This window comes from Populus euphratica, unplaced genomic scaffold (genome assembly GCF_000495115.2).
Source record: "Populus euphratica unplaced genomic scaffold, PopEup_1.0 scaffold171.1, whole genome shotgun sequence".
Lineage (NCBI taxonomy): Eukaryota > Viridiplantae > Streptophyta > Magnoliopsida > Malpighiales > Salicaceae > Populus > Populus euphratica.
In genome coordinates this window covers 250,527-266,693 of record NW_011500056.1, presented here as the reverse complement: position 1 = coordinate 266,693, position 16,167 = coordinate 250,527, and the positions used below count along the sequence as shown (strand labels likewise).

The window sequence follows — 16,167 nt, the reverse complement described above, 5'->3', positions numbered from 1 at the left end:
AGTCTTGTAGAGATGAGAGGTTAATCTTTTGGGTTGAAGGGTCTGTCTGATAAGAAAATATCCTGAGATTGTTATCGTATTTCCGAGAAAGAAAACAAATATTAAAGTGCATGATTTTATCGATTTAATAAATTAAATATTAAAAGTAAAAAATATAGTTTAATTAAAAAAATATAAAGTAATATGTTTTTTTTTAATATTAAAACTACATTATATTATAAATAATATTTTTTTAAAAGATTAGATCAAGTTATATTAACTTATAAAATTTATTATCTAAATTATAAAATTTTAATAATTTCATAAAAAATAAATAAAAAATATTTTAAAATTTAATTCTTAATCAATTTAATATTAAAAAATTAATTAAAAAATCCAAGTTAATTTAAATTAATATATCAAATTTGGATTGCTAGACAAAAATAATTCAATAAAAAATAAATTAAAAAAATTATTTAATTTAATTTTTAATCAATTCAATAAAAAAATAAAAAGACTCAAATCAACCCGTCAAATCTTTAACTTAAATTATAAGAATGAAATAACATTTTAGAAAAAAAATTATAAAATTATAAAATTTAATTTTTAATTAATTTAAATATTAAAAAATAAAATTATAAAAATTAATTATAAAAAATAAACTAAAATATCTCTAATCAACTAAGTTAATTCATAAAATTTATAATTAGAATAAAGGTAAATTAAAAAAAATTAATCTTTTTGAACACTAATCGGCTAAAAGAGAGCTCAGATTTATCCAAGGTTGCAATGGATATTCAAGCAACAAATTTGATAATCCTTCGAAGCTTTGTTAATTTGAGTTGACAATCCTTCTCCACATAAGAGAAAAAGTCATGGAGACAACATATAGGTCTCATTGCCGAAGATCTCGTCATGCAGGGGCGGAGTCAAGTGTATTTTACAGGGAAGGGAAGGTTAAAATTAATATAATAATATATATTATTGAAAAACTTATTTATTTAAATTAAAAAAATATTAAAAAATAAAAAAATTTAAAATATTTTACAGACCGATCCCCTGTTTGCCCTCCCCTGCTCATCCTCCCATAATTTTCTATTCATAAGAGCTGTGTTCCCACTTTTCACTTTCTATCTCATTTGGTGCCTTTTTTTTTTGAATATTTTATTTCAATTCCAAACTTTATTTGTATTATATTTCATGTATTAAATTTTGAGGGCAGAGAGATGACTTATGAGAAAAATAAAATAAAATAAATCAAGTAGAAGTTCAGACTCTCATATGCAAGCGTGGACCTAGACTCTCGGGCGCAAACACATACTAGGGTTTTTAAGCACAAACATGCATGAGATCTTTGATAATTAGTCAGATGTGTGGGCCGGACCTTTTTTTTTTTCATTGTTTTTTCTATTTGATTAATACCCCTCTCTTAACTTTTAACTTGTTTGGCCTAACTTTTTTTTTTCTTCAAAAATTGTAACTGATCTTTTATTTTTATTTTTTTTCTAATGTTTTATATAAATGAGTTGTTTTTGAGGATGCATTTATAAAAACAAAACAACCGGTTGATATTAGTAACCATAATTAAACTCTAACATGAACTAACTAAAAATATATAAAATAAAATAAATAGGCAACATAAAATATTTGCATTTGTATTTATCTTTTTATTTCACTAGGAAGATTAACTTTCCATTTTATTATTTAATTAGTATTAATACCTCCTTTTCTATTTACCATTTAATTAATCTTATCAATTTATTTAAATAAGCATAAATAAAATCGTTCTGTTTCGCATTTAAAATTATTTATAATAATTTCAAAATGCATTTATAATACATGTGCTTTTTTTTCTTGTTGTAATCTAATTTTTACTTTAAAAAATATTAATAAAAAATAAAATGAGAAATAATTTGAGAATTAAGTCAAGATAACATAAATTAAAATGAAAAATATTAAATTTTAGGGACCAAAGTGAATAGATGTTAATACCATAAAAGGGTTAAATGATTTTTTTAGAAGTAAATTTTTTTTTTTAAAAAATAGAAGTTGAGGAGTTAATTAAGAACTGAATGTAACCAAGAACTATTTCATAAATGCTGTTGAAATCTAGGGGTTTAATTGCAATTGATATAAGAGTAAAATTAAAAAAATAAAAATTTCATGAATAAGTACCCGATTGCTAAATGTCAAAACTTCAGGCGGGAAAATAAAAAATGGCCTTTTCCAACCTAAAACAGCGTCGTTCTCAAACCTATCCATCGTCTCCTTCCTCCGGAGCAGGAGAGATCACCCTATGAGGCCATTCAGATGGCTTATGTTAAACCAAATCTCCCCATCAAACCCAAACCAAATCTAAGGCCACCTTGTCTACCACAGAAACCATAGGATTTGGATTTGGTTCGGTATCCCTCACCCTTGTAACTCTCCCCTGACACAAGGATAAGCATCGCCAATAGTAACAATGGCAGGACTGATGGTGTTTTGAATCAATCAAACATGGACCAAACCCGAGCCATGTTTATCCTCATCCACGAGATTGTCACCCTGGGGAGATAAGGGACGAACTTCGTGGATGAGAATTGAAGATTCGGCACTATAAAAGCCAGACAAAAAAACAGAACTAAGAGGACGAAAAAAAAAAAAACCCAAAGCTAGAGAGGGAAGAACAGAAAACAACAAAAAGAGAGTGAGGATCGGGGGTCAATTACGAGGATCCAAAAAAAAAAAACACAGAAGAAAAAAAACATATCTTTCGCAAAGAAAAAGGAGAAGCCATTTTTGCCAATCTCTGCTCTCTCCAGGACCAGAGCTTTCCATGAAGAAATCATAGCAAAAACAAAAACAGAGAGACGAAGACACAGAGGAAACCCACAAGAGCAAAAACAGAAGAGAAGACTTTTGCATTCCTTCAGAATGCCCTCAGCTTCGCCTTCAGCAACAGCTAACCAGGTAAGTCATTCTTCTTCCCCCGCTTGCAATTTTAATTATTTTGTCACTGTTGCAAGCATACCTCATAATTCACGCATGCCTGCCGCTATGGCCAACTCGCTCACTGGTCTGGGCAAGCGATCCGGCTGGAGGCTTGGGCTATCTGGGTTAGATCCAGCTTAAAAAAAAAGACAGGAACTTTTGATTTCTGGATGGGCCTCAGCCTCAGGCCCATCCAGCCCAAATAAAATTGGGCAGTTATGCCCAACTTTTAGGTAATAGGACCAATATAATTAAACTTGTGGTCAATGTGAAATCCAAGAGTCTTTTTAAAAATTTGCTGACTTGATCTAAACATAATCAAGAACATCGTTGAGAACATAAACAAGTAACAGAGAAAATGGATACAAGAGGAACGCCATGAATGATGTCCATAATGGGAAATCGGAGCGAAAGCTTCCGGCGAGACTCATTATAGCACAGGTGATTAGCACAACCAGTACTTCAGCAGAGAATTCCCATGTCAATCCACGAGCATAAATTAGAAATAGAAGAACAGAACAGCCAAGAACATTGTTCATGAACACCCCACCATAAATCTGCACATTGATCAAATCAGGTTATATATTACTTGTGCTAATACTCATGTATATCAAACAATCATTTTAATTTAAAAATTTAAGTTGTAAATTAAAATTTCAAGAATAATTTTATATTATTTTTTAAAAATATTTATCAATTATGAAAAAAAACTCTTATTTTATACCTAATGTAATTCAGTACATTCAAGCATGGAGTCAAGAATTTTTCTTGTCTTATACTATTAAATAAATATATAATTTTTTTTTTAAAATTAATTATTAATTAATCTATATTAATTTTTGAAATTAACAGTAAAGTTTTAATTTAAATATACTATCTAAAATATTAAAAAATAAATTTAAAAATATATAAAATAGAAGTGAAAGTAAAAATAAACCTATTATTGAATAACAATTCTTTAATCAGGATAAAATAAGAATTTTATATCAATTAGATCAGGATTTCAGTGAAAATATCTTAACACCAATTTTAAAAATTAGATCACGACTTCAAATTTGTGAAATTAAGGCTTCACCGAAATGATATATCATAGAAATACCTTAAACTACTCCAATTTTAAAAATTCTAACTCCCTTCTTTTTTCAAAATTTCACCAATTTTTTTGTTTTCTCTTTTATATACAATATATTTCTACCCATTTATCTCCATTACTTAACACCTTTTCTCATTCTTCTCGGGTCTCACTTTCTCACATTTTCTTCATCTACCTCTCTCCTTCCAACTCTTCTCCATTCAACTTCAACTTATTCTATCTCCTCTTGTAAGTTGTATTTTATTTCATTCTCCCCTTCACTTCCATTCAATATATTGTATTTTATTTCTTTCTATTACATTTCACTCTCATTAATTAAGTTTTTTTTTACATGGACTATCTAAAAATCAATTAAAAATGTTTACATTTCCTCTTTATTAGACCTCAAAATGAAAAAAAAAAGAGAAAAATTAAGGCGAGTCCAACGACAGAAAAAGAAGAGAAAAATTAAGGCGAGTCCAACGACAAACCTCAGAAAATGTCAAGGAAGTGGTTATAGACTTCTTACGACAGGCAGTCGTGATAGCTGAAGTGGCTGCTCTTGCGTTGGTTGCGAGTGGAGCTAACACAAAGGAGACAAAAAAAGATGGTATCCCTGCATCCTCGGAGAAATTCTGAACACTGTGTATCAGCGGTTCTGCTAGCACTGATAATATAGCAGCTCCAAGCACCATAGACATTATAGCCTTAAACCAAGCCCATGATGATTTGTCAACGGCATTGGTTTTTTCATCCTTCAATAACTTATCCACTTCTTCCCAGGTTCCCTACACATTAATCCATTTTTATACCTTATTGCTGCCTAAATCACAGTTAATTAACAAAGCAGCTCCGTTTACATATTTTTTTGATTTATTCAGAATACTTTTATTTTTTGTATTTGTCATCATGATTACTGCATATCTTTTCTTAATTAATAGATCACGACTTCAGCGAAAATATTTTCTTTTCTTAATAGATCACGACTTCAGCGAAAATATCTCTGGTATTTAATATTAGGAATATTTCCTGTGTCATCAAATAAATTCTTATTGAAAACCGTAATAAAATTGATGTGTTTTTGTGATTTAGAAAAAAATAAAAATGAAAATGATATAGAGCAGTCGAATCTTGTGATTTAGAAAAAAATGAAAATGATATAGAGCAGTCGAATTCTTAAGATATTGATGATATTTCCCAACAAAAAGAATATTGGACTTACTCGATTGTTATCATCTCGGGACCGAGTTGATCCAGGAGTTACATTTTCGGACGTGTTAATCAACCATCTGACAATTCCCTCGGCGAACTCCTTCTCATCGATCATTTGATCTCCGCTCGTGTCAAGTGCTTCCATGATTTTTTCAGCTGCTTCATCTACATCCCAACAGATCTTACCAATCTCAATCTTTTTCATTAGTTCTGTTAACTCATCTTTTGATATGCAATTATCTTCATCACGATCAATTTCTTCAAACAACCTATTACAAAAATACAATTAGGTGATATATTCTCGAGCAACTCATAAGAACAGATTCACTTCTTGGGATGATGCATGCTACTATATGAGGGGGCCGGGACATGGTGGCCTAACCTTCTAATAGTAAGGAAATCCGGAGTACCATCTTCTTTGATTAGGTTCCCTAAAGCATCGCTTTGTAGATGGCTCACGATTTCTGATATGAGATTTCTCTTCATCTCATGTTCTTTTCTTTTACTTTCTACGAACGGATGAAAAACCTAAGCAAAACATTTAAAGATGTTGGAATAAATCAAATAAAAGATACAACTCAAGATTTAAAACCAGCAATAATTTCATGCCATCCATGATAGAAGGAATAATTCCTTCTACTTACTTAACACATGCACTATATACCTGATAAATCCTCTTCAAGGAGTTAATTGTGAAGTATCGCTTGTCCATAGCATACTTTGTCTCTTCAAGCCATTTTGTAAAAGTATGGACAAATTCTTCCTTGGTTATTTTCTTATCATCATTCAGATCTAATACTTTGATTAATTCTTCTGATGCATTGTCTTTATTGATATTCATTCCTGTAGACTTTATGTCGAGCAGAAGTTCCCTCACTTCAGAGGGCGATATACTGTCATCACCATCTTCATCTATTTCATCAAATAGTCTGCAAAAAAGAATTTACGTCTTCCTTTTCTTCTTTTCTTTTCTTTTCTTTTCTTTTTTCTTTAAAAATGCATAGCATGCATAAAGTATAATGATGCATGAGGTGTCATAAATCGAACTAACCTCTGTATAGCATTTATATTTGGAGCCCCCTCGACTGTCAGAATTCTCCCTAAAGCTCGTTCTTGCACAAGTTGCAGAATTCTTAAAAGAGCTTCATCATATTTTACATATTGCAGTCTTCTCTTTTGGATCCACGGTTCGAAGATCTGTGCACAAATTATGCAGACAAAATATCTGAGTTCGACCAATAAATATTAATCGCAATATTTAAAACCGAGGTCCTACCCCTAGTGACTGCATTTTCATTTTAGTCTAAGGTTATCATTACTTTTAGCAATACTTTCGACCCGGGAAAATAGTTGGGGTTAATCTTATATTTGGTGCGCTTTTTTTTTTTTTGATTTACGTGGGATGCGGGGAAAATAGTTGGGTTAATCTTATATTTGGTGCGTTTTTTTTTTTTTTTGATTTATGTGGGGTGTCCGGGTCAGCTTGTGCGCACCATAACTAATCCCCACGGCCCACTAAATACCCTACAAACCCAATAAGCATGTAAGACACCATGGGGTGACAAACGTGCACGTCAGGACTCGAACCCAAGTGCAATTTCACCACTAAACCAAGCACTGGAATGCACTTTTGATATCCCTTGACATGGCTTCTCTATCCTTTCATTCTTTATCAATTTAGTTGGTGTTCTTTTTAAGAAATTTTTTTAATGCAGTCCTTCGATCAAATTTTCAATCCAATTTACCGTTAGTTCTCGAGACATAGCCTTAACATGTGTAAAACACTTTTTTTTTTCTTTCTAAATATTGCCGAGAAATGACATTAAATTGGAGGGAAATTATATGAAAGGAACAAATAAAAAGCATTATAGAATATATGGACCTACCAAATTAAAAACAAAGTTACGGGAATAGGTTAAGTGTGTGTTTGATATTGTGGTGCATAATATTTTTTTCTAAGAGTATTTTTTAATTAAAAATGTGTTAAATAATTTTTTTTTCTAGATTTTTCATCTTTATATTAATTTGTCTAAATTATTAAAAAATAATTAAAAAAATATTAATTTACTATTCTTTCAAATATTTTTTTTTTAAACAGAAGTAAATCAACACTCTTTCAAATAATTTTTTTTTAAACAGAAGTAAATCAACACCAAACATGAGACATTGCAATATTCCATTAATGCAATACAATATAGCTAAAATAATTATTTATTCAATGATTCTTGTTGTATGTGTGAGCCGTTGCGGTGATCATCCAACCTAAAAATTATATCATAAATAGATATATAGTCTATCGGGCAAAATATATAAGAGACAAGAAATTCTTGTCTCATCAGTAAAATGGAATGGGAGTTGCCACCTAGTATTTTGATCATTAGAAACCTTAACTGGTCTGAGAGATCGGATACAGAGATGTTGTATAAAGGGAAGGTATTAGCACCTCAAATATGCCCTACTTAAGATAAACAACATTGTTTTATTGTATGATAAAAATCTAAGGACGTAAGGTGTTTTTGAATTGTTGGTCTATTTAAGGTTTAAGAAAAACTCTTTTTAATAAGGAGGTTCTTATCTTAATGGGGTGAAACCTAATTATTGTAGCGTCTAAAAAAAAGAAGAATTTAACATTTGGAATACGTATTGCGTGTAATATCATAACTTGGATACTAAAAGATAAACAAATTAAAATTTTTGTTGTTTTTCCAATTTTGGTCAATATTCTCTTGACGTTAATAAACCGGTTATTAAAACCAAAATACATGCTAAAATATTATTTTTTTTGTATGAAAAACACAATATGATTTTTTAGCTTTGAGACACTTGGTTGTATGCATAAAAATATATTTTTTGTTTTCAATTCTTTTGGGTATTTTGGAAGTTTTGATGAAAATGGAGTATTTTACTACTAGATTTTGTATTTTTACGACATAAAATACAGACTGATGTTTCAACAAAGTTGCATAAAACAAAATGTGGGGAAATAAAAAAAATGTTATATATATATGCTAGGTCGAACCCGCCCCACCATTATTGGGCTAGACTGGACTTAGACTAAGATCCATTAGCTGGTTACTATGCACGAGCAGAGTAACTAGCATCACCTTACTTGCAGAGACGTGCACCGTGCATGTCCTGCAAGGTGAGGGAAGAAACGAAAGCAATAGGGGCGGAGGGTTTACCTGGAGAAGCTTCGGTAGCCAGTGATGGTGGTTCCAGGCAGCGGCGGCGTTGGTGGCAACTCGTCCTCTATTTTTTTCTTCTTCCTTTTCCTTTGTTCTTCTCTTCTTTCTTCCTCTTAAAGTCTTTTTTTATCCTTTCAGTCTTTTCACCCTTTCTTTTTTCAAGTCTTTTTTTTTTTTTTCCTTTCAGTCTTTTCACCCTTTCTTTTTATACTCTCTTCTCAACTCTCTCTTCCCCTGCTTTTATAGGTAAAAAATAGGGGAGAGAGAGGTCGGGGCGACCATTGTATTGCTGTCCCTCCACCGCCCCTCTAACATGTGGAAAGTTTTGGTCAAGTGGGGGTGGTGTTGGTGTTTTTTTGAAAGAGAGTCGGTGTATTTTTGAAGGGGAAGAGAAGGCGTTAAAAACAAGGGAACGCAACTCCCTTCTCCTGTTTCTCTACACATCAAGTAAGAAGAAAGTCTACAATGCCTTTCAAAACGACACCGTTTTGAGTTTTTTTTATTAATAGTGTATGAAACAATATCATTTTGGATAAAACGTGTTGTTTTATTTAAATAAAAACGATGCCAAACTTATGTCAAAGTATAAATTAGTCCTCAATTTGTGATTTGTTCAATCGAGTCCTAAATTGCAATTTTGATTTAAAAATCAATGCAATTGCATCCCTTTAAAAATCAAACAGCGACCCTAAAGTTGGCAGTTTTTTTCACTTTGGTACTTGATCTCGTATTAATGCAATTTGACCTTCAATTGAGCAATAATCTTTTTCACTTTGATACTTGGTCTCGTATTAATGCAATTTGACCCTCAATTAAGCAATAAACTTTTAATTTTTTCAATTTGACCCTTGATTCAGTTTTATTACAGCCCCTCTATTTACTAACGTTTTTCATTTTGATGTGGTTTTAGATTTCTTTTAATTAAGTTTCTAACTGGCCATCAAACTTCAGTATTTATGTAATTAAGCTCCTGATTTGACCATATTAACTTTCAAAAATTATATTTTGATCACAAAACTTTAATTTCTTCCAATTAGAGCTCAAATTGGCTTCAAAATCATTTTTTCTTGCAATCAAACCCTCTATAAACTTAATTAAACCTTCAATAAAATTTAAATAAGTCCATAAACATCTAATTTTGAACTTTTCTTCCTCAAATTGAATTTTCTTTATCAACATGACTCTCATCAATCAACAAAATACTATCAAATTTTAATCTTTATAATTTTGAACCTCCTCAACCAATTTTTAACAATTTTTAGGACATTTTGACATCATTTTTTTACTATTATATTTTTTTATAATATTTTTTATTTTTTTATATTTTATGTTTATTTATTTTTTTCTTTTCAATTTTTTTTTTTTGCGTGGAGATCCAAAAATAGGTTATGATAATTCTATTTTCTTTTTTTTTTGCGCGGAGATCCAAAAATAGGTTATGATAATTCTATTTATTATTAGTATTAGATTACACTTATGATAGAGTCAAATATATCTTAATTAAATAGAAAGAAAAATGATCAAATTGTAATAATATATATGCTGATAGAGCTAGGTTAAATGTCATTAATTAATCATGAATAATACGACTACATGAAATGACATTGCATAATATAGTTACAGCGAATATTTCTTTGAAAATACCTATAAAAGTAAGAAAAACTACCCCAACAAATCGATTTTATGGATATGAACAACAAATTCAAAACTAAAAATTAAAGAAAAGAATATTTATAAAAAAAGGAGACACATTTGGTACCTGATAGAAGAAATATATCAACAGAGAAACCACCGAAACAACGAGAGAGATCAATATCGTCAAGTACTCCCCAGAACTTGAGTTGAAAATTTTTGGGATTTGCAAAATAAGAAATGGTATGACAGAAAGACCCATAATCCTTGCTGTGTAGCTTGTCTCCAGATCCGTAGTGACTCCAAACTCTATGAAGATTACAAAAGAAAACAAGAACAGTAAAATGCATCAGGCAATCTATTTTTTTTTTCTGATTATTTATTTTCCATTTTAAATAATAAGAAATACATAGTTTTCATTTAAATAAAAAGACTCTCCTTTGAAAATTAAATTACAGTGAAAAAATAAAATAATTATTATTTAAAAACGAGTTATTTTATTTTTCATTCTCAAATAACAATTATTTTTTTAATCTCTAAAAATGACTCTTCTTTGAAAATTTAATAATGAATAAAAGAGAGGACGCACGCACCAGTCAACCATGAGAATAATCTTGAGCTTGAAGTATTGGAAATGGTTGGCAGTGACGACTGAATGCTGCCAACGATAACACAGGTGCCCCAGAGCACTGTTAGAAGCAAAATAGATGTTCCTGCGAGGAGTCCGACTCCTGTAGACACGTCCTCTTGAGCAGCTTCTCTTGTGTACAATAATCCAGATGCTGCCATTTATTTTAGGAGGATATTTACATTTATAATATAAAAGAGTTAAAATACATTTATTCTCTGAGTTTAACCATTTTTACGTTTACCTACATTTATTTATTATAATGATTTGTTTAAAATACATCTGCATGAGTTATTTTTTTTTTTTAATTTATCAATATAGGCTTTTGGTATACGTGAATTGTTTTATTTATTTATTTATTTTTTAATGAAGGATTAGAGTTTCATCTACTTTGTCAACTCATCCAAAACGTGTTAATTAAACTAAGCTGGGAATCTATGGCATGGTAGAAGACTTTGTTTTTTTTCCTGTTAATAATTGGGTTTTTTTTTTTTAATTAATAGCCCTTGTTTAAATTTTCAATTTTCCGGCCAAACTTTTCAAATTTTTTTATCACAAAAGTCATTCTCGCACAAAATAGTGTTATTTATTTATTAGAATTTTCCAAGAATAAAAAAATAAAATAAAAATGATCATTATGCGGGTGATAAGTTAATTTCAGTATAGAATCTTTATTTTCCTATCAAATCGAATAAAAAAAGAACCCAACACGGCTGGCTGGGTTGCTCAAAACCATAGCGAAGTTTCCTTGGAACAAAGCTATCAAGTATTTTTAAATATTTCCATGACGTGGAAATACGTGTCCCCCACGTTTCAATTTCTCATCCTACAAGTTTCCAATATTTCTCTTGCCCAAATCTTATATAAAAATATATTTTATAAAGAAGAAGAAAAGAAGATACCGAATTCAAAACAAACATATATATATATATATATATAATTAATATGGATAGAAAAATTAAGTAAAATAATTAATAAAAAAAATATTAATTAAAAACATGTACTTTAAATTTAAATTTTAGTGGTTTGAGAGTATGTTAATGATTGTTTTTAAAAATATTTTTTACTGATAAATATATTAAAATAATATTTTTTTTTATATTAGTATATCAAAATTATTTGAAAATATTAAAAAAATTAATTTGAAATAAATTAAAAAAATAAAAAAATTTTAAATTTTTTCAAAAAAAAATTTAAAATGCAAATAAAAAGGAGCTCCAAATTAGAGAAGGCATGTCATTTTTCAACCTAATTTTTTTTTTTCCGGTCAGAACTAGAGTTCAACTCAATATTTTTTTTTAAAAATATAATAAAGAAAAGACATGCATTAATAATATCAATTAAACCACAACTTATTATAACTTATAAACTAAATTGACTGCACGACAAATGATAACTCCACCATATTGATTTTATCGTATAAGTTTGTTTGTGACGCAAACCATTAGGATCCGAACTGTTTCAGCAATTAATTCAAGCTTCGAAAACTCCGAATTCATTAGATATTGATGATAGCATTTACCAGCAAGCTGGAACCAGTATAGAAAGTTTGCAAATTAAACTCATCTGAAAAGCATCTTTAATTTATAGTTGATCGATCAGGCTGTTTCCGAAGGATACTGTGTATAATTTATAAGAGAAAACAAGTGAATTAAGGTGATAATTAGAAAATGAAAGAGCATACCTAGAAGTATCAAGGACTCAGGAAGGGCTCCAAGAACCTGGAATGCACTGGCACCGAAGACACCAGGTCCAAGAATCCTGAAAATCTTTTCACCTCCAGAGGCCAAGTAGCCCTCTCCATGAAACAACATGTATTCATACACTGCAATTAGAAAGAGATGCCCAAAAATATTACTGGAGCACGGCAAGAAGCCATACAATTGCTCACACTTCTCTTCGGAGGAAGTATCCATTCCTTTGAGAAGTAGAATGGAGGATTGGTTTTCTTGGACATCATTGATGCCATCTGAAACCAGTAATTCAACAGAGCTGTGTGCCAGAGAGCGGCTTTTAACGTTTACACGAACTGTTAAAAGAAGAAGAAGTATAAAACATACAGTTTTTGAGATAAGCCTCATTTCCATTTGCTTAACTAGCTGAACAAATCTTTGGAGGTTATATAAGACAGTTTAAAGGCCTGCGTGTTAGCTTAATTATGGTGCTTTAAATTGTCATGTATGTGGAGATTTTTCTCTGCCGATGAAGTCTGCTGTGAAGTCAAGTCAATGTTTGATAACTCATTAATTTGTCGCTGGTAACATATAAACCATATCATATTCGGGAACATAAAATAAAATTCAGGTAGGTATTTTCTGACTTTAATCTATCTGCATCACAGTATAGTAGAAATACGGTTTCTTGTACTCCACTTGTATTATATATTTTTTTAAAAAATTGTTTTCTCATTATATTTAAATTAACTTGTATTATATATTTTTTTTAAAAATTGTTTTCTCATTATATTTAAATTATGTATAAAAACTAAAAGTCATAATTGTGACTGAAGACACATTTCACTACTCAATTGAAATAGTGAAATAATATTTTTTTTCCTAAAAAAACTAATAAAATCTGCAATTGAGGTAAAATTATCTTTTTAAGAGAATATATTAGATATTACAAGATTGATAGGGGATAAATTGATCCACTCATATTTTTTTAGCACAGTAAAATGATTTTTCATATTTAAAAGAAATTTTTTTTTATATATATATATTTTTAGTTCAAGGAGTTTCTTGTTTTTTCAATATTATTTGCACAATAATTTATTACATTGATATTCTTAAAAGCCAAAAACCATTTAACTTGCACAAGAGAACTCCTTTTTATTTTTTAAGAACAATGAAGTTACATAATTGCTTTTAAAATTAAAAAAATAAGCATGGTTCTAAGGGTATTTTTATCTCTTTATTTAATATTATTTTGGGGTTGACCCAGGAGCTGTTTGGTAATTTTAAAAAATAAATATTATTAAAAAAGCTTTTAATGTGGGCACGCATTAGCACGTGGCTTCTCCATTGCAACAACTGGCTTTTTCAATCCCAAAATTGATGGATTTTTTCCCCGTCCGATTCTAGATGTTTTTCACCATATCATTCTACAAATTTATTATTGCATTCCATTCATTAACAAGACATAACCAATGTAGGATAACGTAAATCAATATTTTTATAAAACAAATTCTCAATACATAGGCCTATAATATTGTATTTTCATAATCATAGGTTTATATTACATCATATTCACATGCTTATAAATTTACATTCCTGTTTTGGTCTCGTTATCATCATGAGTTCATACAAGAGTGTCGAACGACAAGTTATACAACTAGTATTTTTGTTATCCTGACCTTATGTAATTTCATAATATAAAATCCTTATAAGAAAAATACCACACATATGTATATTCATACACATCATATCTACATGTTCGCACATACACATCCGTATTCCACTTTGATTTTTCATTACAAGTGTTTACAAAAGTGGTCAAACGACTAATTGAGTGATTAACATACATAACTTATATCACCCATAACATGTAAATATATAGTTCTTTTTTTTTGCAAAATGTATGAGCCGCTTATTAATACTTAAAAGTGCATTTTTATCAAGGTTTTATATTATCATTTTGCACTTGAAACTAGAGTGTGTTTTTTAATAACAAGTTTGATAATATAAAATATCTTTAATTTATGATAAATATTTATTTTAAATGCATGCCTATCACATAAGTTTAAAGATTAATTGATGAGTTCAACTACTGAAATTAAGAAGACAAAAATAGGGCTAAGCTTATAAAAGATATGTTGATTGAATTCAAATTGGAATACCATTCGATTATTGGATCATAACTGGGGATGTAGAACTTGGATTTAGGTATGGTTTTTATGCATAGAAAGCTAAGACATAAGCCTAAAACTTTCATAAGAGTCCAAGATTTAAAAAGACCATTTTCAAGTTCAAATTGTAGCAACAATAAAGAAGTCGGAATCTATCCTGCAGCTCAGACACTATTCATTGTTCAGTCTATATCTCGAGTTCTAAAAGTTCAAATGACCTTATTCTTATTTTGTTGGAAAGCTGATACAATTTTCCAGAACTTTTATATATATTAATATGTTCAAATTTTGATGTTAGCAATGATGTATATGGTAGATAAAAAAATAATGATTGTTACCAAGTCAAGAGGTGGCTACCCACTTAACAATTAGTCATCAAATAAATAGTTCTAAATTTTGACTTATAAAAAGAGACATTTGCCATGCATTTAGGCATCTTGATTTTCAAATCAAGATCATATTCTTGCTTTCTTTCTTTTTATTTTTGTAATGTTTTAGTTTTGCTTTCATTAATCTCTTGTTTATGCTTTTCATTATAACTATGTTCTATTTAGTTTATTTATCTTTCTTTTATTCATAATATTTAGCTAAGTTTATTATGTTAAGGTGAAAATGTTACACTAATGGTGTAAGAATAAGTATAGTATAAACTCAATATAGACTTTAATGTTTGATACTAACATTTATTGTATTTATTATCTTGCTCACTCTTAATACCTTGTTAAATGATGAATCTAGATTTGTATTAAACAACTCTTGGTACAACTAATACTTGACAATTTCATAGCCCGACTATATGGTATAACTAACACCTGTATTATGAAAGGAACTTGATTTGTTGTTAACATAAGTTATCATAAAAAATACCTGCCAACATTTACAAGTATTGACATTACTCAAATAATATAATTAATATAATAATGTTAATAAATTATAATCTGATTGAAACCTTCTTTGTGTGTGATTTCCAGTTGAATGATAAAAGAAGTTTATATTATACTTATTTGAAATACCGTTAGTGAATCCTCTACCTTGATAATTGTTTTATATTTGTTTATATCCTTATATCAATATCGCATCTCAAAGCTCTCAACTTTTTTTTTTGTTATTATCTATTTTTTATTTATAGTTTATATAATTAACCTGCATGTAGTTTGACCCTAGATTTATCAGGTTATTTATTACTTCAACACTCCTACACTTAGGATAAGACATCAACTCTTTGTTCATGTCAATTTTCTGGCGCCGTTACCGGGAAGATAAATTTTTGTATAAATTAAGTATTTATTTTATTTTCTCTTTCACTTTTCTTTTATCTAACTTTTGTTTCTTTTCTTTTGTTTTTTTCCTTTCCTTTTCTTTTATTCTCTTCCTACACGTGCATGAGAGTTTGGTCATGTACATTAAGTGGTAGACTTTGTAGGGTATCCTTGACACGACCAAAAGATTGATGCCTTCTCCCAACTATAGGAGTGTCGAAGTAATAAATAACCCGGCAAGACCGGAGTCAAACTACATGGAGGTTAATTATATAAATTATAGATAATAATAATAATACAACAACAACAATAGTAACAATAATAGTAGTAGTAGTAATAATAGTAGTAATAATAATAGTAATAGTAATAATAATAATAATAAT

At 29.4% G+C, this 16,167-nt stretch overlaps 1 protein-coding gene across 5 annotated transcripts; it reads right to left on the bottom strand.

Annotated features, from left to right (window-relative positions):
- Positions 1 to 2,136: 2,136 nt before the first annotated feature.
- Positions 2,137 to 12,930, bottom strand: LOC105107867 (uncharacterized). 5 transcript variants are annotated; one of them, XM_011001938.1, is made up of 9 exons: positions 12,366 to 12,930; positions 10,623 to 10,835; positions 10,181 to 10,362; positions 6,288 to 6,433; positions 5,901 to 6,165; positions 5,619 to 5,764; positions 5,219 to 5,505; positions 5,171 to 5,185; positions 2,137 to 2,935 (listed from the first exon to the last, which is right to left on the bottom strand). In XM_011001938.1, exons 1-9 carry the CDS (start codon positions 12,766 to 12,768, stop codon positions 2,634 to 2,636), a joined length of 1,959 nt encoding a protein of 652 aa, XP_011000240.1. In that variant the 5' UTR covers positions 12,769 to 12,930; the 3' UTR covers positions 2,137 to 2,633. The 5 variants fall into 5 exon arrangements, with proteins under 5 accessions (XP_011000240.1, XP_011000237.1, XP_011000235.1 ...); XM_011001935.1 differs by lacking the exons at positions 2,137 to 2,935; positions 5,171 to 5,185 and adding exons at positions 3,201 to 3,509; positions 4,516 to 4,812 and having other exon boundaries at positions 5,247 to 5,505; positions 10,623 to 10,784; positions 12,366 to 12,927; XM_011001933.1 differs by lacking the exons at positions 2,137 to 2,935; positions 5,171 to 5,185 and adding exons at positions 3,201 to 3,509; positions 4,516 to 4,812 and having other exon boundaries at positions 5,247 to 5,505; positions 12,366 to 12,926.
- Between the last annotated feature and the right edge of the window lie 3,237 nt (positions 12,931 to 16,167).

Coding starts and splice junctions, on each gene's coding strand:
- LOC105107867 (XM_011001933.1), bottom strand. CDS start 12,768: ATGGAAATGAGGCTTATCTCAAAAACTGTATGTTTTATACTTCTTCTT. Junction 6,166..6,287: donor AATATAAATGCTATACAGAG/GTTAGTTCGATT, acceptor TCTTTTTTGCAG/ACTATTTGATGAAATAGATG. Junction 4,813..5,246: donor CCCGAGATGATAACAATCGA/GTAAGTCCAATA, acceptor ATTAATGTGTAG/GGAACCTGGGAAGAAGTGGA.